Raw genomic sequence first — 26,735 nt, forward strand, 5'->3', positions numbered from 1 at the left:
TAGTCTTCAAATCGTGGTACATCTTGTCCGAACCAGGATGTACTGAGTAGCGGGACTTGTGGGCTTCATCCATCACGAGTTCACGTAAATCTCCATAGAGTGGAACCCAAATGCGCCCTGTTACATAGTAAGCACCATCTTCTTTCTGTTCTAGTTGCTGCCTCGACCCTCGCAGAGACTCAGCCCTGATGTTTTCCGGCTTCAATGCTTCAACTTGAGCGTTTCGGATCTGGGTAGGGAGGTTAGACTGGATGGTAAGTTGCAATGCTCGCACGCGCTTTGGTATAGTGTCCTTTCGGCTGAGGGCGTCTGCCACGACATTGGCCTTGCCCGGATGGTATTTGATGGCGCATTCGTAGTCATTCAAGAGTTCGACCCATCGACGTTGTCGCATGTTCAATTCCTTTTGCCTAAAGATATGCTCGAGACTCCTGTGATCGGTGTAAATAGTGCACTTGGTACCGTACAGGTAATGTCTCCATATCTTAAGAGCAAAAACCACTGCTCCCAGTTCCAAGTCATGCGTCGTGTAGTTCCTTTCGTGTGTCTTGAGTTGTCGTGAGGCGTAGGCAATAACTTTCTCGCGTTGCATCAACACGCAACCGAGCCCATGAATAGATGCATCGCAGTAAACCACAAAGTCGTCAGTGCCTTCAGGTAACGAGAGAATAGGAGCGCTACAGAGGTTATCCTTAAGCCTCTGAAAAGCAGATTCCTGTGCTTCCTTCCACTTGTAGGCGATGCCTTTCTGAGTGAGTATAGTGAGGGGTTGTGCAATCTTTGAGAATCCTTGAATGAATCTGCGGTAGTAACCTGCCAATCCCAAGAATTGGCGAACTTCAGTTGGAGTCTTGGGTGTAGGCCAGTTCTTTATTGATTCGATCTTAGCAGGGTCGACGTGAATTCCGTTCTTATTAACTACATGGCCGAGGAAATGGACTTCTCGAAGCCAGAAGTCACATTTAGAGAATTTGGCGTACAGCTGCTCGTTGCGAAGGAGTTCCAGAATAAGGCGTAGGTGTTGTTCATGCTCCTCTTGACTTTTCGAATAAATCAGGATGTCGTCGATAAACACAATCACGAATTTGTCGAGGTAAGGCTTACATACGCGGTTCATAAGATCCATGAACACTGCAGGTGCGTTAGTCATTCCAAAAGGCATAACGAGAAATTCATAGTGACCATAACGGGTCCTAAACGCAGTCTTGGAAATATCTTCATTACGAACTCTCAACTGATGATAGCCTGATCGCAGGTCAATCTTAGAATAGTAGCTCGATCCTTGCAGCTGATCGAATAGGTCGTCGATACGCGGGAGAGGGTAACGATTCTTGATGGTAACCTTGTTCAGCTCACGATAGTCAATGCATATTCGGAATGTGCCATCCTTTTTCTTGACAAAGAGTACTGGTGCTCCCCAGGGTGATGAACTAGGACGGATAAATCCTTTATCCAATAGTTCTTGTAGTTGCGTCGAGAGTTCCTTCAGTTCTGCAGGGGCTAAACGGTACGGTGCACGAGCTATGGGTGCTGCTCCGGGAGCTAGCTCGATTTGGAATTCGACCTGACGGTGGGGAGGGAGTCCGGGTAGTTCCTCAGGAAATACCTCGGGATAATCACGTACTACAGGAAAATCTTCAATCCTCTTTTCCTTTTCGTGGGTGTTGGTGACAAGTGCTAGGATAGCGGTGTGCCCTTTTTGTAAACACTTCTGGGCTTTTAAAAGCGAGATAATGCCGGTGACTTCTCCACCTTTGTTGCCTTGAACGATGAGGGGTTGGCCAGAACGACGAGGTATACGAACTGCTTTCTCTTGACAGAGGATCTCAGCGCGATGTTTGGATAACCAATCCATACCAATGACGACGTCGAAGCTTCCGAGTTTGACAGGGAAAAGATCGATACTAAACGTATGGCCAGACAATTCTAGGGTGCAGTCGTGGATCATGTGCGTGGCCTCGATGTTCTTACCATTAGCTATCACGACGATGTGCTTAGATCTTAATAATGCAGGCAAGTGCTTAAGTTTCTTACTAATGCGAAGGGATACATAACTGGCATCGGCACCGGAATCAAATAACACAGAAACATAACGATCATCAAGTAGGAACTTACCCGCCACGACGTTGGGATCGTTCCTGGCTTCACCAGCTCCAATCACGAAAGCTCTTCCCCTCGCACCATTCCCAGCATTGTTGTTTTGCTCATTGTTCCCAGCTCCCTGATTGTTATTGCGGGTCTGATTCAGTTCAGGGCAATCCTTTCGCATGTGCCCTGTTGCCCCACATTTAAAACATGCCCGGTTGTTTCCCTGCTGCTGTTGCTGTTGGGGTTGTTGCTGATTCTGCCTTGCTGGGAACTGACTTCTACAATCCTTGGCTTCGTGCCCCATCTTGTGGCATCGCTGACACTGGCCCTTGTTACATGCCCCATTGTGGTGCCTGTTACACTTGTTGCACTTAGGGTAGCTTCCCCGGTAGCCACCCTGTTGCTGAGTGCCTTTGTTGTTGTCAGTTTTCCTTTGCTGAGCTGGGGCCTGAGTAGAGTTGGCATCCTTGCCATGATTTCCATCCCACTTTCGTTTACCATCACTGGAAGTTCCTTCTGCAGCACTGATTCTTTTGGGCAACCTGCCCTCTTCCACAGCCTGGTTGGTGAGTTTGTGGGCAAGACGAACCACGGGCTGTATGGCAGTGAGGTTGGCCGAGGTTACATGGCTCCTGATTTCCGGGACTAAACCCTTGATGTACAATTCGATCCTTCGGTACATGGGTCGGGACAAGTTTGGACAAAGAGCAGCGTAGTCGTTGGACAGCTTGGTGTAGGTCTCAATCTCTGACCCAACCATCTTGAGTTCATAGTACTCGTCCTCGAGTTTGTGGATGTCATCCCTGTGACAGTACTCTTCCTTGATCATATCCTTGAAATCCTCCCACGCAGTAGCGTTAGCAGTCTCCAAACCAAGCATTTGAATTTGCGCCTTCCACCATGAAAGTGCGCTTCCCTCTAGAGTACCAGTAGCAAACTTCACCCAATTAGCAGGGGGACACTCGCAGACAGCGAAGACAGCTTCGACCTTCTCGATCCAGTGTAGAAGACCTATGGCACCCTCAGTGCCACTGAATGGAAGAGGCTTGCAATCCATGAAGGTCTTGAAGGTACAAACACGTGGTTGCACAGGCGCAGGCTGACCTGTTGTGAGGAGTGAAGCGAAATAGGTTTAGAGGCGAAAAGACGATGTGGCGGTAGGATCTTAACATCCTAAAACAACGAGCTTACCTATAGGGTGAGCTGCGAAAGCTGCAGCCACCGTGTTGAGCAGGTTAGTGAACTGAGCCTGAGTCATGTTGACGTTTCCTCGTCCGCGTCCACTCATTGTCTTCATAACCAGAAAACATAGTATGAGTGTGGTGTCGTAACATAGCGAGAATGAGATAGAAGAGAGAAGGTGTATCTATCTAATCAGGCAAACTAGTACGTATAGTAAAGCAGAAAGCATAAGACAACCAAGCAAGTAAATATGGGTCCGAGCTATGAGGTCAGATAAGTCGAGCCTTGCACTTGGAGTGTAGTGTCGTCACGAGTCACGGGTTATAGTCTGGTTTTTCTCAAAAAGATTTTTCCCCTTTTTAAAACCAAGTTCACTATAACCAATGGCTCTGATACCAATCTGTCACACCCCCAAAATCCACCTGCGGATAACACCCGCTTCGAGGGCGTGACTGACCAGGATCCAGCCACCAATTATACTGAATGATTAAGTTCATAACGAAAGTAATACTTACTAACCATAAAATTAGCAAATATCAATTTTAGGGTTCAATGTTTTAAGTTCAGAGTAAAAAGTAGCGGAAACATAAGTAAACAGTTTTAAACAATGTTCATAAGGTAAGCATGATAAAAGCCCAACACACGGGCAGACGACCACTACACATCCCAAGCAGCTGCTCCAGTCACTGGCCACCTGCAAAGCATGCAGTAAGGGGGTCAACAATAATGCTGAGTGAGTTCACTAGTTGTCCAGTTTTAATTACCAAAAACTTGTTTCACCAGTTAATTTATCCGTTTATACATGCCATGGGGAGCTACCCCAAAAGTTAGCGACTAAACTGTTTTTCCAATACCGAACACTAGGTAACCGTTTGCGTTTCCGCAGGATGCCCCGATGTCAATGTTCTATCATCATTGACGGATGCCTGAGTACATTAGTTCACGACCGATCCCATACCATGGCACGGTGTGAGGCTGGTAAGACCTAAATAGCGCTATCAACTAATAACCCGTTCGCCTGGCCCCGGCGACTAATCGGTATTATGTAGTAGGGACTTGAGTGATAGAGTTGCGTTTAGTGCCGTTTGGTTGCATTTCGTATAAACAGTAATTAACTAAAAGGTTTCCCAATACAAGGGAAGAGAAAGTAAGTTTGTTCCCAGTAACTAGGGAAGGAATGTAAATGGTATCCCCTTTACAAGGGGATAGGGTTGTTCTAGTCTCGTGTCCCAAACCACCGGGACGCATGCTTTTAAGTTGTGAACTCACCTTGGGTTGCTCGGTAGATATTTTTACCCGGTCAAGTATGTTGGTCACCACGTCCGGTTGATGTAGAGGGTGTGAAGATCCGATGAACCGACTTTCGGATGGTGATCTTGAGCTCAATCCGGGGGCCTAGGTGTCTCCGGTTGGTTCCGAGTAGGAAGAGGAGATGAGAGGAGGTTGATGATCTTAGGGTTTTAGGGTTTAGTGAGAGGAGATGAGAGGAGAGTAGGAAAGTGTTGTAAAAATGGTTAAGGGAGGGGAGGGTTGGTTTATATAGGATCTCGAGTGGGCTAGGGGGGGTTCCGGATTGGGTTTCTCGGTCCCAAGGCCCAAACCGGCCTAAGTCTCGAGTCGGGTCTCGGGTTTGGTTGTGGTTTCGGCTCGCTAATATAACACACGTATATATATATATATATATATATTATACACATTATTGGCACATAACATGAATCAACAATAGATCAATTTTTCATTCAAAACACATATACACGTAAGTTACATCAAAAGGTTTCCCGGGAAAATCCGAAGTGTCACATTATCCCCAAGTTTTAGGAACTTTCGTCCCGAAAGTTAAGGCAGCCACTGTCAAGCTAGTGTAAGTGAGAATGTTTCAACGGGGTGTCACATTATCTTTGTATAGATAGCACTTTTTGGATAAGTATATGTTACACAAGTCAAATAATTTCTCACATATATTTTGATATAATGAATCTCGGAAATACCACTTACGTGAGTGATATCAAAATATACCGAGATAGACCTAATGGGACATTAGTTTCGTCCCATAAGCCTTACTCTAAAGCGTGCTCATACATGTGTAACAAACAATATAGCTCTCATTTAGAGGATAAAATAATAAGTGAGATTATTTCCTTATGCTTCATTAATTAGAAGCTTTACGAAGGTTCAAGTCTATACTCGTGTAGATATTGCTCACATTGATGAACATTAGACCACTCTAGATTATTGTGAAGCATCTTACGATATCTTTAAGAAACGAGAAAGACTATAAAGAAGAGGTTGATTATTCTTACCTTGATTTTGTAATATTCAAAAGAACCTAAAAGTCAATTTGGGGTAATCCTTATGTTTGCAGACAAATTTATCTTATGGAGGAGTCATAAGAAACTGTTAACAACAACCTAAATTATAATGACATAATATGTTGTTAATTAACAACGCAATTGTCACTAAATGTTGTTGAAATTTTATCAGTAGACTCATAAACTTATTAACTCCATATAAATACTATATTGAAGACTTACTGTGAAAAGTCAGCTACCTTATTTCCTCGAACAGTAACAGTTCGAGAGGTGCTGCATTAAACTTCGATACAAAATTATTGTTCGTTTGTGAACAAGAAGAGGAAACTAATTATTTGTATCGAATACATTACATTCATGGTATGCTTGCGGATCCGATAACTAAGGTCTACACCCAAAGTCTTTTTAGAGCTCATAATAAAGACGGGTTTTACTAAAGGCCTTACATAATAGCATATCGTACATATGAATGATTAATTATTATTTTTTCCTCAATTACACAATTTGTTTGTCTATAAATACTATGTGCACCAGATGACGTATAGACAAGAATTATACAAATTAATTTCAAAGGGCTTACCTCAGTCATTTTGGTCTTAAATTTACGTATGTTTTGATTTGGGGTTGTAACATGATTAATGGGGGTCTTGAGTTGAAAATAACTCAATGACTGTATTTTTCTGTTACAGTTTCAATTTGAAACATTAATTAATGTTATAACTTGGCCAAACTTACTTATACTTCTCACAAATGATCACTCGGCCAAGTGGGAGAATGTTAGAAATAACCCGTTCATGTGGCCTAACGGATCATTTGAGTAACGTTGCCAATATGACACAATTATAAGTTCCTAACATTTACTTGATGGAAGTAATTGTTATAAGTTATAGGGACTTTACGATTTCCCTTTAGATGCCTTTAATAGAGAGAATACCAAGAGTTTATAACCAACCATGATTTATGATCATAATTATAGATCATTAGTGATAGTAGTCATGGTTTATAAATAGTTATATAAAGAACTCTTTTTATGAACACCACTACTACACTTTCTCTTATCATCCCATCAAGACTAAGGCATCATAACGGGAATCATGGTTTCGTCATCATCGTCTGCGAAGATAGTCATTCCCACAAGTAAGTGCCTATAATTTCATGTTCATAATTATGTAAGTCTTGAATAAACATGATTAGGGTTCTATGTTTTTAACCCATGTTTAATGATATAATCAACAGTTAAGACTTCAAGATCACTTCCCCGTCATCAATTCATTTTTCCGTGGAGATTTGTTTAACTAGTAACTCTCAGGTAAGCTTCAAATTCATCTATCCTTTAATATTATATTAGAAAGCAAGAATAGATTAGAATAGTCACCAATGGTAATTAGAAGTTGTCATGTTGATTAAAAGTCAATTGTATTAAAAAATTTAAAGAGTTGGGTTTGTGAGTTATTAGCATACTCGGGGCGCCCCTGCGAAACCCCTTTTGGTGGTCGTGATGACTGTGAAACATAATCGCATGCAATTGTTTTACGATGGTGTTGAATTGGGACGTGAAATACATCGAGGTCTTGGAGAGTTAATTCAAACGATCATATGATAGTTACAACATAAAAAAATTCATTCCGACTTCATAAATATCTAACCTTCTTTTATTTTTCAAATGCATCCACTCCACAAATTTCCTCTTGACATTTATAATTTTCTCATAAGTTTGGCAAAATATACTTTTGAAAAGTATCAATGGAGGGTACGGAGGGTCCAAGTGCGTTTCCACCCGACTTATCTAGTTTATCTAACTCAACGAGTTCTACTCTTGAATTTTTTGCAAAGGTTTGCAAAGCCGCGTAACTTGAAGATACAGGATGATCAAAGGGAAAAATTGTGCTTCGTGATCGGGTAGCGGTAAATGAAGTTCTAATGAATGATTACTTAGTTGAAAACCCAAAGTACAATGTCGAGACGTCTAGAGTGAGGTTCCTTTTATCGAAAGATTTATTTTTAAAGATCGTGGGAGATATCGAAGCTCAATTTGAAAGGCTTCAAGAGGGCTACAACGGTAGGGAAAAAATAAGCTTCATAGCAGTACAAAAATGCACATCCGAGATTCGTCAACTTGCAACTGGCAACGTTCCTGACGAATATGATGCATATTTAGCTATGTCTTCTAGGACTTCAAGTGAATCTATGGTTTTTTTGCAATGCTATTATTAAGTTATATAGTACAAAGTTTCTACGAAGACCGACTAGACACAACATAACACATTTTTGTGCACTGCACATGAATCTAAATGGCACCTTCCAGGGATGCTTGGTAGCATCAATTGTACGCATATTGTTTGGAGAAGTTGCCCGACGAGTTTGTGAGGTCAGTTTATGAGAGGTGACAAAAAAGAAACGACGGTCACGCTTGAAGCGGCTGCGTCAAATGATTTATGGATTTGGCATGCTTACTTTGGTGCTCTCGGTTCAAACAACGACATTAATATTCTATAACAATCACTATTATTTAATAACGAAATTCAAGGAATCGCCCGTGTTCGTTTATGGTCAACACGAGACATTAAAGATGCAGATTCTATTCTGTTAATGACATTTACCTGACTTTGTCTATTTTTATATAAGCTTATCTGTTTCCGACTAACGCCAAAGAAAAGTTGTTCACGAAGTTACAGGAATTAGCGAGAAAAGACGTTGAGCAAGCATTTGGACTTTTGAAAGTAAACGTGGTATAATTAATCTACCGGTACATGCAATTAACCAAACAAAAATAAGGAGCGTGGTGTACGTGTGTATCATATTGCACAATAAGATCATAAAGAAGAATGAGGGATACACAATATCGCCAAACTACGTTATGAACCCTCCGACATAAGTACCCTTTAACGAGGATATTCTTTTAGAGTTGGGAATGAAGGCACTCACTTTCGACTACGACATGACCTAATAAAACACGTTGGTGGTTTAGATATCCAATTATCCGATTTCCGACGAAGAGTGGTTTTTGTTTATTTTAGTTTTTAATTTTGGAGTATTTTTTTTCTTGTAGATTGTATTTTTATGGAATTTAATGTATTTAAAAAATGTTAGTTTTTAGTTTATTTACTTTTATATTTTATTTAAAAAGGAAACAAATTTAAAGATGAAATGTGTTGAGTGTTGCAAGTGTAATAGTAAAAAATGTGATTGAGTGTGATAAAATGTGACGTGAAATAGTGATTGGTTGTCATAATGTAATGTAAAAAATGTTCTTCCACCCTAATATAACACAAAAACTAATTCTTGATAATGAATAGTATTACGGTGTCTAGTAGTGTAGGAACATCATTAATGACGTTTATGACTTTTTAAAACTCATTATTCTTAATTATTATTAAGTAAACAACTATATTAAGAAGTTGGGTATGTATGTTATGGAGTAGAGTTGACTCAAGATTAACCTAATGTGTGTTTTGGAATTATATGGTATTTTAATTATTTCTAATAGATGAAAACTAAACAAAAGTACTATAGAAATCAATTGAAATAAAACTAAGAGGTTAAGAGGTTAAAATAATAATTATTATTATATGATAATAGAGAAGTGAATTGAATGAAATAGAACTAAGAGGTAATAATAATAATAATAATAATAATAATAATAATAATAATAATAATAATAATAATAATAATAATAATAATAATAATAATAATTATTATTATTATTATTATTATTATTATTATATTATATTATATTATATTATATTATATTATATTATATTATATTATATTATATTATATTATATTATATTATATTATATTATATTATATTATATGTTAACAGAGAAGTGAATTAAAAGTGGTTTAGTATAACTTGTCCATGTTTATTGCCACGCATCTCATTTTAAAAGAAAGTGATGGTTTAAGTCACTTTAGTAGCAAAATGATCAATTAGTGAATTTGCAAGATTAATTGATCAAAGTTAGTTTTACAGTATACATGTAAAATACGTGAATGTATATAAAATCGTTATTTATATGTTTTATGGTGAAATGTGCTTATATATGTTAGAATTTTGCATACATATATATTATGAATGTTTTAAAAAGATATAAACCATACGAAAATGAAGAAACTTGTTGAAAGTATACCACTTATACAATGTGAAAGAGAAACTTATCTCATTGGGATCTTTAATTCTTGAAAACAATTTTCTATCACTTTTTTCGTCTAGTTCTTTACTTATAGAAAATTCATTAAATTAAAATTAGTTTAGACAATGCATAACATCAAAAGTTAGGTTGCAATTAATGGATACAATAACTCATGCATTTAAAAGATTAGTAAATGTAATTAAACCACATATTTATTATCCAAGAAACCATGTAACAGAAAGAAAATCAATATTCTTTTTTTCAAAAGATTGGTCTAGCAATCGCAACTTTGGAAAAAGATTTAATATAAAACTCAAAAAGAAGTAAACAACTCCAAAACATAATATAAACAATTAATTATCTTTACCCGAAAAAAAAAAAACAATTAATTACAAAGATTTCACTAGTATCCCCTGATTCAGACACGTGTGTAACCCAGTTATTCCTTAGGCTGTCCTCCCCATAACTCACAAAAATATTAAAAAAAAAAAAAAGCTAACAAAAACCAGTCACCTCGTTCGCTTCGATATCAAACGTAAAATTTCTCACTATCGCTTCACCCTACCAAGATTCTGCAACGTTAAGGTACCTCCGATCCATCTGTTGTTATGCATTACTTTTGTCATGTCTACATGTTTTGGTTCTTGATTTTTTTTTCTTTTGTTGATTGCATGAAATTTTAGGATTTGTTTGTTGGTATCAAAGAACTTGTGTTGATTGTGTAAGTTTTGGGTTTCTTGATTGAATCATCGATCACCGAAACCCGAGCGATGGAACCGTCTTTTGATCGTCGTGAGGATGTTGTGGGATTGGGTAAAAGAGGGGTTGTAATGGAGTCTGATGAGAGAGTTTGTAAAGTTCTTGAAAATGGGGTTGATCATTTAAGAAGTGGTATAAGTTTGAATGGTGAAGTTGTAGGATCAGGGGTTGTAGATGATGGGAAATTTGGAACAAATGTAGTGGGATTTGGTGTAGAAAGGAATGTTTTTGAAGTCGGTAATGCGCGTGCGATTGATCTTGTTGTTGATCTAAACCAATGGTCTATAAAAGAATCGAGTGTAAGAAAGGCGAGTGATGTTGAATTTGCCGAAAAAGAAGGTGAATATGAGTTTGCGGATTTGGTTTGGGGGAAGGTGAAGAGCCGTCCGTGGTGGCCTGGCCAGATAATCGATCCAGCGGCTTTGACGGATAAAGCAATGAAACATTTAAAGAAAGATGGGTTTGTGATCGCTTATTTTGGGGACCAAAAGTTTGCGTTTAATGAGTTACGCGATGTTAAACCCTTTCGTGTGAACTTTTGTAAAATGGAAAGTCAATGTAGTGATGAGGCTTTTGTTCGTGCGGTGAATCATGCTCTGCGTGAGGCTGCTAGACGTGTTGAATGTGGATTAACGTGTTTATGTGTATCGGAAGAGGTATACAAGGAAGTTAAATCCCAGATTATCGTTAACTCGGGGATTAGGAAAGAATCTAGTAGAATAGATGGTGGGGATAGATTCTCAACTTTGGATTCTTTCAATCCCGCGAAAACCGTTGACTTTTTGCAAGATTTAGCGAAAGATCCGTTGGGGATGAATAGATTAGGTGTTTCAACGGTTCACGGTCAGTTATCAGCGTTTAATCGGTGGAAAGGATATCATCAGCTTCAAGTAAACCAAGTTTTAGATGACAAATCTGACGTTACTAATTCTGCACTTCATTCGAATGGAAAACCGAAGGCGCGTGGCAGGCCACGTAAGTGTAAGCCGTTGTTTAACGGTGGTTTGAGCCCAAGTAAGAAAGTGAGAAGCATGTCGGATTTGATGTCCAATGGTAACGAAAGTTTGTCTGATGTGGAATATAAGCCTAAAAAAAGAGGCAGAAAAAGGAAAGCTGTTGAATCTAATGGGTCCGTTAACGGAAGTCAAACTCAAACTGCGGTTGAATTTCTTTCGCAGATTTACCTGGCTGCCATAAACCCGATAGAACGTCAGCATAATCTTGACTCACTGGTCAAATTCTCCGCTGATTTTAAGGATTATCGATCGAAAAAAGACAAGAATGATGGATTTACTGGTACTAAAGATTCTTACTGGACCGATATGTCCACTGTAACCGAATCTGAATCTAGCCTAAAACCAAACGAAGAGAACTCTGCAACTTCATTAACCTTCAAGTTTACAAATTTGGATACTGTGCCATCCGTAAAGAAACTGCATGCGATTTATAGACGTTTTGGAGCTCTACTAGAAGCAGAGACTCGGGTGTTGAAGAAGAAAAAGTGTGTGAAACTGGTGTTTGAGAGAAAATGTGATGCAGAAGCTGCATTTAGCAGCTGTGGGAAATTTCGCATTTTTGGACCGGCTCTTCTTAGTTACCGCCTTAATTACTTTCCAAAACTCCAGAAAACCGATACTGCTTGCAAAAAGAGTGTGAAAGCGGCGAAGAAACTGCAGTTTGGAAAATAGGTAGTGATTTGGTAAACATATATGACTTTTGACTTTTTATTGTTTGATGCCAACTTATGGTTTTTTTTTTTTTACTTACAAATGTTTTTATGTGCACTAGCAAGTACTGCTGACTCTGGTACTGCTTGGTGTTAAACTTCTGATCATTTTGGTTTAAGAAAATAGACAGTTTTGGGATAATTATGGTTTTTTTTTTCTATCTTTGGATGGAGATAGGTTTTTGTTAATGTTTTGTGTATTGCTTATGGTTTGTGATATTGCATGTGGATGTTTATGGTTTTAAATGCGCGGACACTTTACCGTTACGCACTTAAACCACGTGATTTGTAGGCAGACTCGTGACGGGTAAGCAAGAGATCTTGTTCTTGCATTGAAGGTTTAAACCATGTTTAAGATTCGTGTAACAGATGAGTCGAGCCAGGCTTGAGAAGGTTTGATTCCTGGCCTTGAAGAGCTCAACATTTATATGCACTATAACATACGCAGGATTTGTATGGCTCGGAATCTATTTATTACCTTAAAAACATCATGTAAAGATCTCATGTTCTCAACCAATACAAAACGTTTTTGTGTGAGTCGTTCGACTCGTTTCCAACCACTGGAGTATCGGAAAGAAAGTTGAGGGGTAGCCCGGGCACCCATGAAGCCTTCATAAATCCGCCCTTGGTTAAACTTGCTATATACAAAAGCTTAGTTCTCCCAACCCACATATGTTGGCATAATGCATGTAGGCTTATTTAGATAACAATATATGTTTTGGCCAACCACACCAACCACTTATTCCTAACCGATTCTTATAACTCCATGCCAGTTCAAACCATTAATTTAGGTAACATATTATACGACACATGCTAATTAGATCATTGATTGTTGTTGAAACCGATGAAAAGCATGGTACGGAAACAAACTTTGACGCTACACATGAACAATGTTGTATTCTTAATTTTAGCCATGTGAAAGCAAAACAAAAATTTTGACACCATTCAACAATTCATTGTTTGTTTAGATTATCATTTACATGTAGTCGTGAACGACTCCGAATATCTCACACACTGCATTCTTTGATAGCAAATGCAGTCTTCAAGTTACCTTCGGCACGGACCATTTTGTTGCATCTGTCCTTGTGCATGTTGATTTCCATCTTCAAGGCGTTTATCTTACCTTTCAAATCCAGAAGTTCCGGAGAGATTATATAAATATTTTCCAAGGATTCTTTTGCTTTAGGACTTGATTGTTTCTTAGTTTTCGGGGAATTTGGTTGTAGTCCTGAACTAGCTGCTGCAGCTGTTTTTGCTGGCTGTTTTCGGTTCGGATCTGAAGTCTGGCCAATGGGATGGTTTTTCAAAGCCGGTTTGGATGCGTGATGAACAAGAGAACCTTTAATTCCATGTGATTTTGACCTTTGATCGACCGTACAAGATGATGACAGAGACCACCGTTGAGTTGTTGAACCTGAAGGTGAGGATGGATGAGAAATCATAGGTGGCGGTTTAATCTTCAAGCTGATGCTCGATTGTGTTTTGGGCGTTACACTGACTGCACGTTTGCTGGCTTTGCGGTCATCGTTTCTTCTTTCGTTGGTTGGTGATGGTTTCTCGTTATTCACCGAGGATTTATGAGGAACACTATCACGCCTTTTTGAGCGTTGAGTGACGGAAAATGCCGAAGGTGATGAACCTGGTGACCGTGGGCTAACAGGACTAGCAGGCGATGTCCTTGATACACGAGTATTAACCGACGCCAGTGTATTCTTAGTTATGATCGCAGGTGGTGTTCTCGAGGGGGAGCCAACATTATCTTTACCAGTTATGGAACCCATGCTTCTTCTCGCTGGGCTTTTAACATTGTTTGTTGGAGAACTACCTGAAGCACCGGTTAGCGATGATCTTTTCGGTGGTGTCTTGGTCGGTGCATCCTTGTGGGGACCACTCGCTCCGGTTATCTTTTTTGCTTGAGAATCCCTCTTTCCTGATGACACGCGTTTGCTTGATTTTTTTAACATAGATATTTCATTGGCTTTTTGAGTTGAAGCTTCAATTTCTTGGTACAATTCAGCTTCCAGACTTTCGAGCTCGTCGATTTTCTGTAACTCGTGCTTGACATCATCCCCGTCTCCTTTGATCATGCTTGACAACTCTGCAGCACCAAGAAAACCTGCATAAAAAAGTTAAAAATAAAGAAGTGATGTCATACAAATTACAAATGAAATACACATTTGGTAAAATATAGCATACCATCACTGGTGAAAAAGGATCTATCCCACGAAAAACTTCGGCGCATTTTGAAGTTAACGTCGTCTGTTGACTTTAGTTGGGTCTGTTTATTGCTGTTTGCCATTTCCACTATTTTATCAGAGTATCAACTGCTTCTGCTAGCTCACCACTCCTGTCCTGCTGTCCACTATTTACATACACATTGTAGGTTAATGACGGTGTTAGCCTCGTAATTGTTAACCATGTTTGATTAAAAGTTATGGGTTAGGATTGTAATTAGTTAACAGTTATGTTTAGTGTCTAGTATGTATTTGTAAGGAGTCATAGGGGTCAATACGGCAAATGTCATAATTGTTATAGTTGTTTAGCTTAGTGATGTAACGCTTTACAGAAGAACATGTCGAATCCCTCTAGTTGCGTGTATACATATGGTTGTTTATAAATGATTGTGTAGATGGTGGACGAACCCTATTGAAAAATCAATTGATTGTTGTGTTTCAGTCGTTGTTCTTGTTCATATCGATCCTTTGGAAATCGTAATCCTATGTTCTACAGACGGGTGATGAATGACATTGCTTTAGGGGATAATGGATTTGTAGTAAGCCATGGTGTTCGTTGTTATTATAAGCAAATATTAGCAAATAGAATCATAACAAAAAAAATGACCTGAGAATGGAGTGGAAGGTATGACAAGGGCGTAGATGATTGTGCAGAAGACGATGAACAGCGATCAGGAGATCACCGGTTCAGATAAACAGATGGCGTTTAATGTTGTTATACCGTCCTCCGACCTATCCCATCGTATTCTTTCATTCCAAAAGGCCGGAGGATTATGACCCTACTCTTCATCCACCAGATTAAGTACAAAAACACCCGATTCTTTTGCTCATAGATGGAAGGTGCTCGTTTGCAGGAAAAAATAGACCGTTATTTTGTGTTGTGGCCAGTAAGTTACATAACTAGTCCTTGAGGATTAGGTACCTTTATGCTTTTGTTCTTTATCTTTCAGTTTTGCATTAAAAGTCCTTTCAATACAAGGTTCTTTACATTTTAGTCACAAGATACTTGGTTTCCATCAAAGAGCTTCTAAGTGATCCTGGGTGGAGCTGCAAACAAACTGAACATCCAGTGAACATTTTATGAGTCGTTTGTTTGGCAGGAAGTTTATTTGTGTTTGTGCATATAATAAATGAACGAACACGAACAAGAAATTTTAGTTGTTTAGTTAAATGAACGGGCATGAATAGAGGCCGCGCTCGTTCAACGTTCGATAACGAGTTCGTTTGTGTTCGTTAAGGTTTTTAATTTCATAATTTTATTTAAAAACTTCAAAAATTCTCATCAATAGTATATTTAATAAGTATAATTGTATTAGTGTATTGTGCATTACATAACTTTTTAACAATTTAGGTTTACAACTTCGTATCGTCTCCTACGCAAACTAACACAAACAAACGTTCATTTCCCTAATAAATGAACACAGACAAAAAATCTCGTTCTATAAGACTACAGAGTGGCAGGGCATGTGACAGCTAGGGGTGTTCACGGTCCGGTTTCAAACCGTGAAACCGCCCAAACCGGTCAACGGTTTGGTTTCACGGTTGGTTTTTTTAATGATCTTTCGGTCGGTCGGTTTCAATATTTTCAAACCGTAGCAAACGGTTTGGTTCACGGTTTATAGCAAAAACCAACCGTAAAAAACCGGACCGGACCGTATGATTTTATTTAATTATTTTTAAAATATTTTATAATATGTGTGTATATATATATAATTATGTTATATACATAGATAAATTCATAGTTCTATTTTGAGTTTTAATTTGTCTGAGTTAATGTGAAACATAATTGGGCTAAGCCCATTCTAACATGTAAGTTGTAACTAGTGGCCCCAAACATTGTGTTAGCTTTTAATACTGGCTCACTATTATGATTATATAATATCCTATATATTGAAGAGCTTGTATGGTTTATATTATTTATTGTTCTATTTACCATTTTTTTTTTTTTTTTGCAAATAAGGCCCAACAAGCCTAAACCGTGAAACCAAACCGGAACCAAACCGTTATTAACGGTTTGGTTTGGTTCGGTTTAATAATTCTATGGTTTGGTTTTGGTTTACAAAAGTCAAAAACCGTCACTAATGGTTTGGTTTACGGTTTAAGCCAAAAACCGCGAAAACCGGATCATGAACACCCCTAGTGACAGCCACATCAGCAAAGAGGCATGGTAAAAAAGCACAAAGTGGGAGGGGCGTGAAACTGATGTTTTTATAAAATAAAAGATAAACAAGGACCAATCAAAACCAACCCAAAATCTACCAACCAATGAAAAGCCACCACCTCACCACCCAAAAGTCCCCAATGCCGGTGAAGATTTCCACACCTCACCCACCACGCCACCCCGACGGCGATTTGGAGTTAAACCAATATAATAGCCCTTTGTGTAAATTGAGTGAACTCAAATCAATCAATAAAGCAAATAAACACAAACAGTATCAACCCACTTCTTGAACACTGAGTCATGATTGGCATATAAAGTAATAGGTAAAATATGAAACTGAGTAGCCATTGAAACACAGTCTAAACAGAAAACAGTAACATTTGACGTCTTAAAGAGATTGGTGTCCAGAATCAAAAGTACTAGATAAACAACTAGCTAGATAAACTTAAGATCTAGGCTTCTCTTTCTTCTCCTTAAAGAGAGCCAAAAGAGACACACCGGAAACCTTCACAACCTTAAACCTGACTCCGGGAATATCTCCCACAGCATGCCCTTTCCTTCCAAATCCCGCAATCAACACCTCATCCTGTGCAAAAACACAAATTATATACTATGAGTCCACTTATTACTATAAACCACTATAACTTGTCTTTTAAAAGAAATCAACAGAATGCATACGTTTTCTTCGATGTAGTTTAAGCAACCATCATTGGGAACAAAAGCTGCAATCTTCTTTCCGTTCTTGATTAGTTGAACTCTAGCACACTTTCGGATAGCAGAGTTAGGCTGTTTGGCCTCAATACCACTGTAAAAATGTTGAGCAAATTGTAAACTTTTTTGAAGCTAGAAATGGAGAAGGGAAATAGAGAGTGTTTGGTTACATCTTTTCAAGGACGATGCCCTTAGCATGAGAAGAACCAGCAAATGGCTTCTTCCATTCGTTACCAAGGTGAGATTTCTTGTACGACTTGTCGGCCCACCTTTGCCTTCTGCGGTGGGACTTCAGCTTACGACCCGCTCCCATTCCATGTGTCTTCCTGCAAGTCATGTGAACGTTGATACAAGGTAAAAAAACAGGTGAAAACTTGTGACAATAATACAGAATAAAATCACCTAATTCACATTTTGAAGGTTTAACAACTAATAAACTGCACATAAAAAACCATGTGTGTAATTAAATAAAAATAGCTTCATCTTTTTCTTACTTCGTTCTCATTGCTAATATGTCTGGTGAACCATACTTTTGCCCAAACGTTTTAAAACAAACACTTCAAACCTATGCAGTTAATACCGGTGATATATCGGTCATTTCAGTTATATCGGTCCCCTAGTAAAATACCGGTGTCATATATCGGTCAGAATATTGTTGCCACAAAAACCGAAATTTGACCAATATAACCGATATATCATATTATATATATAAATTATGCATGATATTAAAATTATGGATATCCCACGGTTATCTCACCGAGATAACCTATATCTCAAATATCGGTCCTTGACCGATATCAGATATTTTACCACATTAACTGCATAGCTTCAAACTTCTAATTGCACCACTATCATAAACAACTACAGTGTAATTGCAATGAAACTTGCATTCTCTTGGCCAAAAAAGAAAAAAGCACCAAACTTGTGATACTTTATGCACCGGTTATGAACAACTTACAGAAATGAATAACTTACAACAATTAAAAACTATTTGTAGTTAACACAGAAACATAGTTTTATGAGGTATAACATATATAGTAGATTTGACGATTCGGACATGTAAACACTGATGGCAGTAAAACAATGTCATCCCTAACCAATAACTAAAGGTTCAGCAAGTTTCGTCATTTGGATCTAAAGCTCTTTTTCTATATTATATAATTCATGTCTTATATACTCCATAAAACATTAAACCAACCAATCACAGACATAAACCATAAAACAGATAATTTAGCAGTGAGTGAGCACTAGGTATGGAAAAAGATAGATATACGTACCCCATGTTTGCCTGAAGAAGCTAACCTTGCAAGTAGAAACCCTAGCTCTGGCTCAACGGCGATTTTGTGGTTTTGTACACCTCATTCAATGGGCCAATGTTGGGCTTTTCTTGTCAAAAAATCAAGTAAGGCCTTATTTCGGGTATATTAATAGCGATATATTGTAGTAGAGGTGCATAAACCGGGTTTTTTCGATACCCGGGTACGGGTATGGCTGCGTTTTGAATTTTCGGGTAATACCCTGGATCGGGTTAGGGTCTGGGTATTGATCAGGAAATCTATAACCCAGGTTCGGGTTTTTTATACCTGGGTATTAGAATACCATATATCCAGGTTCAGGTATTGGTCGGGTATGAAAAAAACCCGAATAGGTAAAAACATGAACTTGGTAGTTTTTTTTTGTTTCCAACTTCATTTTTGAGTTTATAAACATGAACTTTAATTATATAAAATGTTAATTTAACAAGATTACATGTTACTAGGAACTAGAATAATCAACGTGCATACATTTCTAAAACCCGGTTTCAGGTATTCGTAAAACCTGGTGCGGGTATTCCTAAAACCCGGGTACAGGTAGGGATGAGCATTCGGTACCGGTATTGAACCGGTACCAAATTGTACCGGGTATATTCGGTACAGGTACCGGTACCCATTTTTCTCGTTTTTTCGGCACCGGTACCGGTACGATACTAGTAGAACGGGTACCATACTCATCCCTAGGTACGGGTATTCCTAAAACCCGGGTATGGGTATTGTTAAACCCGGGTATACAAAAAACCCAGGTATAAATCGGGTACGAAAATACCCAGGTTCGGGTACTGATGAGAATATGCATATCCGAACCCTACTCGTAGGGTTCGTGTTTAAAAAAAAAAAAACCCCGAACTTTTTAATATCCGGGTACGAGTTTTTGTTTCGGGTCCGGGTTCGGACCTCTAGATTATAGCCTACCAAATTGAACTTCGCCCTATTTTAGTTTTTTTTAAAAGATACAAATTATATAAGACCCATTGTTAATTTGGGGATGTTTCAAATAATTTTAATATATATAGTGGATTATTTATATAGAGAAAATAATGGTGGTTATAATTGTGTGTTCTGAATCCCAAACATAAACGTCGTCCTTATGGAGAACAGACTCTTACGCTAAGTATTAGCAATGTTCATAGTTAACAAAAGTAGTACCGTCTAAGTCAGTTGGTTCGACCAGTTTAAAACTTTGAGATCTAAGTAGTTTGGTTCGCTGTTCAGTCTTAACAATTTAGTGATCTGATCAGCGTCAAACTTTAAACCGGTCATTTAGTCTTTTTTGTTGGTTTTGTATGGATGTTATATCTAAGTTATAAAGAATCTAGTTTAGATGTATTTATAGATTAAAAGCCTAGCAAAGGCCCATTTGTTAGATTGAACTCTATGGTTTTGTTGCCTAATGGACAAGAGTACCTTTATTTCTTCTAGCATGCTCTTTTATAATGTTATTCCGTCGTATTAAGAAATAACAGTCAAGGTCAAACCGCGAAGGCGCTAAAAGCACTTTATCCGACTAACTACCCAACTGTTGGTTGTCGTTTTACAAAATAATATTTAAAAAATCAACATGCAGGTTCCGTTAAAATTGGCTTTAAAAACCATCAACACCCCACAAAATATATATGAATCCTCACTTTTTGGAGCCGTCCCTACCTCATGATGATGAAAAGGCATAAAAATTCTTGGCCCTTGATAGGGTCTTGCATTATCATAACACATAAAGATAAAAATAGTTTCAGGTCACGTAACATAACGTAACGTAACGCATACCTTTAAAATTACAAACCAAAACACATTCTAGCTACAAATGAAGTAGTCACCTGAAAACAGTGATAATGGCATGTCAAATGTTGCATATAACTAGAAAATAAAAACAATATTATTACAAATCCTTGCATTCTCAAAAGTCAAACTCAACTCTAAAGTTCAACAACATCCTATACATAAGGCTGCAACTCCATCCCCTCCAAAACATCATAAAACCAAAGCATCCACCTTCAGTCATCCACTCAGTCAACAACCCTGATCACAAATCATTATGCATATCACTAATAAAAAACAAAAAGTAATCAAACATATTCCGATTAAAAAAAAAAATCAAACATATATACCTGCGAATTATCTTGAATCACCTCTTGCCCTTCATGAAAACCCCAAACTTCTTTAACATGTTTCCATTCTTTTTCTTGGGTGATTCTTCTTCCAAGTCATCGGAGAAAGGCGAATTCAACTTCCCACCAATGGTGCGAGTATCAAGAGACCCTGTTCTCTCCACAAACTTCCCATTATTCGCATCGGACAGCATGGCGGCAGCCGCCTCTGCCGCTTTTCTCCACTGATCTGTTTGCACTTTCAGCCGCCTCAACTCAGCTTCCATTTCCGCATTTGCCGCCTGAGCTAAATCTAATTGCTCTGTTACCCTCTCCACTTGTTTGCCACTTTTATTCACTTCTTCGGTTAAATAACCGACTTTTGTAAGTGCTTCTTTTTCAGCAACTCTTGCAGCTTCTGCAGCCACAACAGCTTCGTTGTTCACCTGATTTTTCTCCATTTTCAGTTTTTCATTTTCCTCTTTGACGTTTTTTAGTTCGGTTTCTTTCTCAAACTTGACACGTTTCAAATCCTCCACATCCGCTTCCAATTTCCTTAAATCGGCAAATTCAGTAAAATCTTCAGTTTCTTTCTCTGTTGCAAATTCGGTTTTCTCGAGCTTTTGATTCAAGTTCTTGTTTTCTTCTTTTACGTCTTGCAGTTTTTCTTCTCTCTCCGCCAGTTTTGCCTTCAGATTTTCTAACTCAAATTTTGACTTCTCCAAATCTATCTCTAAATTCGAAACTTTTTGGTTCGATTCGGATCTTACTTGTTCCACATGCTCATAAGCACTACGTATCTGCAACGTGCTTTGAATATACTGCTCTTGATACCTCTTTTCAGCTCTCTCCAGTTCTTCCTTTAACTTTCGCACCTCCGTTTTCAAACCGTTAATCTCTTCTTGATCATCTTCATCATTATCGTCCCCTGCAGGTTTACTGTTTTTCATCTCAAGTTTGTTAACAATTCCTTCCAAAGAATCCACTTTAGCTTTCGATTTCTCCAATTCCACTGTTAACAAATCACAAGCTTTCATAGCTTCCAGTTTCTCTAACCGCAGCGTCTCTTCAGTTGACTTTGCGGTTTCCAATTGTTTGTGTGTTTGACTCAAGAGTTCCAACGCTCTAGCCTCAGAATCCTGTGAATCCTTCAGTAGGATTTTGAGTTCATCAACTAACGCAAGTGTTTCAGATAGTTCCAGCCGTAACTTCAGCATTTCATCATGTGCCGATTCTGCATATTTAGCCTGTGTCGCTTCGGATTCCGTAACCTTCTCAAGCTGCATCTTAAGCTTCTGGACCTCGTTCACCGTGGCAGCTAAGGCGGCAGAATCTAAAGAGTGGTGTTTATGAACCGCCTCAAGTTCAGATTCCCAGGCCCGGTCCCGGTCCTGTGAGATCTTTCTAAGTTCTTGAAGTCGGGATTCTTCAGACGCTGAAATCTCGTCAAGCTGTTGTTGTGAATCTTGATACTTTTCGGACATTTCAGCAAGCTGCTTTTTCGCCCCTTCGGCTTCCTCATCGGCCCGTTTTTTCGATGACTCTGATTGGCTAAGCTGGTCCTTTGTCTTCTTTAGTTCTTCTTGGAGATTGGCAAGCTGAGTTTCGAGTTCGGATACTCTGCTAGGACGTTTTTTCTGCATTTTATGCACAAAGACTAGTAACTCACTTGACAATAAAAATTAAGGCTAGATAGGTGACATGTCAAAGATGTCGGGTAACGGGTCATTTTTAATATGGATGAGAAGGGGTGAATTGTTGCACTATCACTTTCTGTAATTTTTTTCAAAAGAATTTATAAACAAACAAATCATTCAGAATAACAAATGCGCTAATTATTATTCAAAAGTAATAGCTTACGGTAAAAAAAATAAAATGTTAATAAAAAGGTTCAGGAGGTTGACAAGGGGTGCAAACAAGCCGAGCTCGGGCTCGAGCTCGTTTAACTTGTGAAACTCGAGCTCGGTTCGATTCCAAGCTTTGTTTCTAAAGCTCGAGTTTGGCTCATTTATTATTTAATAATTAATTTATTATTAATTATAATTATTATTTTATATATAATAATTAAGTTATTTTTCATAATAATTTTATAAATAGTAGATATTATTATTTAAAAAATATATTTAATATATTAATTATAAATTATATAAACAGTGGGCTCATTTAACCTCGCAAGCCGGCTTGAGCTCGATAAACGAGGCTCAGGCTCGTTTACTAAATGAACTCATTTTCATACTCGGGCTCAAGCTCGTTTAAGCTTGGCTTGTTTCGGGCGTTTTTTTAACCAAGCTCGAGTCGCTCGGCTCGTTTGCACCATGTAAACTTTTTTCAGCCCCGTTGGCTCACTTTGCGTGTTCTCATTACCTCGCAATCTATACCCCTAAACATGTCACATGCTTGACTTTAGCAGTATTATACCTCAGACGTTGGAGTGCGAGGTGACCGTCGATCAACAACTTTTGGACTTCTGACTTTAGGTGTTTTGGCAACTGGATTTTGCGACGAAGAATTATCAGCCTCTGTTCCTGAAGTTTTGAGCTGCCTGACAGCTTTTTGCGTCCTCTGTGGCACCTCCAAGGTTGCAGCTCTTTTTACAGATCAGATTCATTAAAGTGTTAATTAGTATTAGTATTTGATTATATAAATAGATCGGTAAAAAGACGCTATGCTGAATAAATTACATAAATTTGCACTCGTAATGCATTTTTCAGAGCTAATTAACAATCTGTAGTAAGCTAAAGAGCAAAATAGTAATTTTAACTTCAATATTTTCCAAAAATGGTCTGCAAAAAGATTTGCATGTACATGAAAAATAAACTAATAAGGGCCACTTGTTCTAAAAATGTCAAAGAATTAAAGTGTTTCAGATAATAAAAACTGAAAGTGGAAAACATGAAACAGGGACTCACTGTTCAGTCAGTATCCAAAAAGACCACTCTTCAAACTAATTAAAAAGCAGTCAACTTTAAAAAAGCAAAAACACATCATATTTATAAAAGACTAAGCCCATGACCTAAGTGTAACCTGACAAAATTACTGCAATAATGTACCAATTTCAATGCATGTAATACCAGTCACACAAGCATGATTACTTTGGATCTCATACCTTGTTTTAGGAGTTTGCATTGTCTAATTTACCCTTGAGTGAAAGCAATTCTTTAAAAAGGCCCACCTGAATAAAGCAGTTGACCCACAATTCCTATAATTGTTTTCAGAAGAATGCTTGGGTCAGAAAAAATAATTTTATAAATATATGTATGCAATGCATATGTGAAGGATATAAATAAATGACATCATGAAGGAAACCCATACTTTAATCAATGTCCAATAAAAGAAATCAACAACATTATTTGAACGAACAACACAATCTTGGTTCCTTCAAAGAAACTCCATACTCCATAAAAACTACCCCCACTCACAACAACAAAAACTAACACCATAGAAATAATACTAACAGTACTCCAAAGAATAAACCGAACGAAAATATTAGCGTGCTTTCTTTCTTAAAATAAAAGGTACAACTTGAATTAATCTTTATTGAAAGTTAAATATAACATGAGAATAACAGACAACAGTCAATAACTTTTGTGTAACATAAATTCAAGAGATTGTGTACAAAGAAACAAAATCAAAGTTGATTCTTGTTGTTGGATGAAGAAGATTGATTATAAGAGAAAAAGATGTGACAATAGAAAGAAAGACAAATGTTATTAGACAAAACAATCTTTATACTTTTCTTCATTAACTTCATTTTTACACTTGTGTGTTTAAGCTGAATTAAAAATATATACTGTACTAATTACACAATATCATACAGCATATATAAAATATGTATCAAATACAGATAAAAAGTAGTGGAAATCATTATTATCCACACAACCTCAACACCATGATAAAAAGAAACAAAGACAGCTTTTTTATCAAGCTGTTTCAGGTGTTGATACAACATTTATAAATATACACCCAACCTGGCCTAACATAGATTTTGATCAAAAAGATAAAACAATAACAGCATCTGGAGGAACACATATAAATCCAAATATGGTACTCCAAGTACTAAAACAAAAGTCCAAATTGTGTGCCTTAAAATTCGAGTTTTTCAATTATATATTATAAAGCTGCTACAGTGTTAGATTTTTTTTTTTTTTTTGCTTTTCAGTTTCAAACTGTTTAATTCGAGTTTTCCATAATAATTAATGAATAATCCTGATTAACAATTGAAGTGTCTATTTGTGTTCTGAACAAAAGGGTACTATTTTTTTTAATTAATAGTTGAAATTAAAATATTGAAGTTATATATTGCTCAAAAAATCACTCAAAATCTTTAAACAAAAAAAAAAAAAAAACTCACATGCTGACAGAAAAGACTTGTTATAAAATGAAGCCAGTATTGATTTTGACTGGAAACTGGAAAGTCCTGTAAAGACAAAGAAGCTGCTGCATTCAAGTTTTCATGGTGGTGGATTTAATGCCATCTTGAAATGCGCATAAAAAATAAAAATAAAAATATAATATAAAATATATATATTTACGGTAGGTTAGAAGCTCTCAATAAGTGCAATAAATTCAAAATCTGAAGCAATTAGATTTATACACGCAGATTCTCTGAAGCACACAGAAAATCACATATGAGCATACCAAACCACCACTTAATCAACAAACAAAACTAATTTCATACACATTTTTTTTAAATAGCAAATTGAAACGGAAAAAAAAGAGTTCACAGTTCACTACGCGTATATTGCAGCAAAAAAAAAAAAAAAAAAAAAAACTAATCCAAACAAAAAAGAAAGTGAAAAACCACCAAAAACTAGATATATGAAAATGTAACTGCAAAAAAAACAGCTTATGAATGAAGAATGCAACTGACTCTAAAGTTAACGTTGATAGAACTCAGAGGAAGAAAAACATAAAATGTGTAGAGATACATACCTGAGAGTGAAATGAAAGGTGGATGTAGCAGAATGAATGTAGTAACTGGATTGGGATGAAATGGGGGAAAGAAACCCTAGTTTTAAGGCAAGGAAGATAAAGAGGGAGGGTGAGGGTGAGGGTGTTTTGTTTGCAGTTCCCCAAGTGACTGACTAGTCTTCTGCTAATGCTGTGTTCCAGAGATCCACTTAACAGGGGGAGGGGAGGGAAAATGGGGTTTTTTTTGCCTGATAATAGTCTTTCCAATTTGGAAAGACATGGAGGGGAGGGGAGGGATGGGGAGGGATTTTTAACTCGGGAACACACCCTAAAAGTGAGGAGGTGAGGTGAGGGAACGGTTGTTTTGTGATTAAATGGGGGAGTGTTTAGTTGAGAAATGCACGCGCTCTTTCACACGCGCGCTCTCACTGGCAAGAGTCACATGCTTTTTGTGGGGTTTTTGAAGTTTTTTTGACACACTATTGTTGAAGCTTGTTATTGCCTATTGGGTTTGGGTAGGATAATGAAATTAAATTATATTTCACAATAGCTATCTTGTTTGTTTAGATATGGAAGAGGGTTTTAAAGCGTTAACTGCGATGTAGACGGTAGATATTTAACTAACTCACTTTTTAACTAATTCGTTATTGTTAAACTAGAAATTTAAAAAACAAAAAAAGGAGTGATTGGTTAGGTGGCCCCAACAACAAGCTATTCTTAAAGGTCGATAGTTGGCAAGGATGTAGTTGGTGCCCTCAAATGACGCCCGCATTTTGGTGTTCGGGGCACTACCGTGCCCAGGTGGCGGGGGACGCCAAGGTGCAACGGATGATTTTAAAGATTACTTAAAATGTTTGTACTTTCTAATTGAAGTGTTTGAATTAATGTGACCTTGACATAAGATTTGTCATTCTCCTTGTTTGTTTCTAGGGTATTGCATTCAAATTTGCCTTCTTTACGAGACTAAGCGGTATGGGGGTCGGCTTAGGCCCGGCGAGGCCCGGCGCCGGTCCCCCACATCACCCCCCTCGCCCCGTCCCGTCCTTTCCGGCTCCCACCAGGCGATCTCGCCGGGCCTCCCTTCTCCTCCCTTCTATCACATATACCTATACATACATACATAC

At 37.9% G+C, this 26,735-nt stretch overlaps 4 protein-coding genes across 6 annotated transcripts; 1 reads left to right on the forward strand and 3 right to left on the reverse strand.

Moving 5' to 3' along the window:
* Nucleotides 1–10,162: 10,162 nt before the first annotated feature.
* LOC110906131 (serine/threonine-protein kinase ATM) lies at nt 10,163–12,350 on the forward strand. Its single transcript, XM_022151404.2, has 2 exons — nt 10,163–10,297; nt 10,396–12,350. The coding sequence occupies exon 2, from the start codon at nt 10,483–10,485 to the stop codon at nt 12,157–12,159; it is 1,677 nt and encodes a 558-aa protein (XP_022007096.1). The 5' UTR covers nt 10,163–10,297; nt 10,396–10,482; the 3' UTR covers nt 12,160–12,350.
* Nucleotides 12,351–13,072: 722 nt separating this feature from the next.
* Nucleotides 13,073–15,199, reverse strand: LOC110904480 (uncharacterized protein DKFZp434B061). The gene is made up of 3 exons (XM_022150323.2): nt 15,039–15,199; nt 14,394–14,559; nt 13,073–14,313 (listed from the first exon to the last, which is right to left on the reverse strand). The coding sequence occupies exons 2-3, from the start codon at nt 14,494–14,496 to the stop codon at nt 13,205–13,207; spliced, it is 1,212 nt and encodes a 403-aa protein (XP_022006015.1). The 5' UTR covers nt 14,497–14,559; nt 15,039–15,199; the 3' UTR covers nt 13,073–13,204.
* Nucleotides 15,200–16,875: 1,676 nt separating this feature from the next.
* On the reverse strand, nt 16,876–18,727 carry LOC110904481 (40S ribosomal protein S23). The gene is made up of 4 exons (XM_022150324.2): nt 18,581–18,727; nt 17,474–17,629; nt 17,271–17,397; nt 16,876–17,178 (listed from the first exon to the last, which is right to left on the reverse strand). The coding sequence occupies exons 1-4, from the start codon at nt 18,583–18,585 to the stop codon at nt 17,038–17,040; spliced, it is 429 nt and encodes a 142-aa protein (XP_022006016.1). The 5' UTR covers nt 18,586–18,727; the 3' UTR covers nt 16,876–17,037.
* A 1,565-nt stretch (nt 18,728–20,292) lies between these two features.
* On the reverse strand, nt 20,293–25,934 carry LOC110904482 (interactor of constitutive active ROPs 2, chloroplastic). Of its 3 annotated transcripts, XM_022150326.2 has the most exons (6): nt 25,633–25,934; nt 25,052–25,117; nt 23,807–23,899; nt 23,119–23,287; nt 20,722–22,337; nt 20,293–20,632 (listed from the first exon to the last, which is right to left on the reverse strand). In XM_022150326.2, the coding sequence occupies exons 3-5, from the start codon at nt 23,824–23,826 to the stop codon at nt 20,739–20,741; spliced, it is 1,788 nt and encodes a 595-aa protein (XP_022006018.1). In that variant the 5' UTR covers nt 23,827–23,899; nt 25,052–25,117; nt 25,633–25,934; the 3' UTR covers nt 20,293–20,632; nt 20,722–20,738. The 3 variants fall into 3 exon arrangements, with proteins under 3 accessions (XP_022006018.1, XP_022006017.1, XP_035839280.1); XM_022150325.2 differs by lacking the exon at nt 25,052–25,117; XM_035983387.1 differs by lacking the exon at nt 25,052–25,117 and having other exon boundaries at nt 23,807–23,923.
* Between the last annotated feature and the right edge of the window lie 801 nt (nt 25,935–26,735).

This window comes from Helianthus annuus, chromosome 14, assembly GCF_002127325.2.
Source record: "Helianthus annuus cultivar XRQ/B chromosome 14, HanXRQr2.0-SUNRISE, whole genome shotgun sequence".
Taxonomy (NCBI): domain Eukaryota; kingdom Viridiplantae; phylum Streptophyta; class Magnoliopsida; order Asterales; family Asteraceae; genus Helianthus; species Helianthus annuus.

Bases quoted from the DNA above. Each gene is read 5' to 3' on its own strand.
- LOC110904482 (XM_022150325.2), bottom strand. From the start codon at position 23,826: ATGCAAACTCCTAAAACAAG. The intron at 23,288-23,806 runs GTATGAGATCCA...ATCTGTAAAAAG, and splicing joins ATGCAAACTCCTAAAACAAG to AGCTGCAACCTTGGAGGTGC. The intron at 22,338-23,118 runs GTATAATACTGC...CATAAAATGCAG, and splicing joins CTCGCACTCCAACGTCTGAG to AAAAAACGTCCTAGCAGAGT.
- LOC110906131 (XM_022151404.2), top strand. From the start codon at position 10,483: ATGGAACCGTCTTTTGATCGTCGTGAGGATGTTGTGGGATTGGGTAAA.
- LOC110904480 (XM_022150323.2), bottom strand. From the start codon at position 14,496: ATGGCAAACAGCAATAAACAGACCCAACTAAAGTCAACAGACGACGTT. The intron at 14,314-14,393 runs GTATGCTATATT...TTTTTTATGCAG, and splicing joins ATCCTTTTTCACCAGTGATG to GTTTTCTTGGTGCTGCAGAG.
- LOC110904481 (XM_022150324.2), bottom strand. The intron at 17,398-17,473 runs GTAACCAAACAC...ACATTTTTACAG, and splicing joins GGCATCGTCCTTGAAAAGAT to TGGTATTGAGGCCAAACAGC. The intron at 17,179-17,270 runs GTATGCATTCTG...GTTTTTGCACAG, and splicing joins TAAACTACATCGAAGAAAAC to GATGAGGTGTTGATTGCGGG.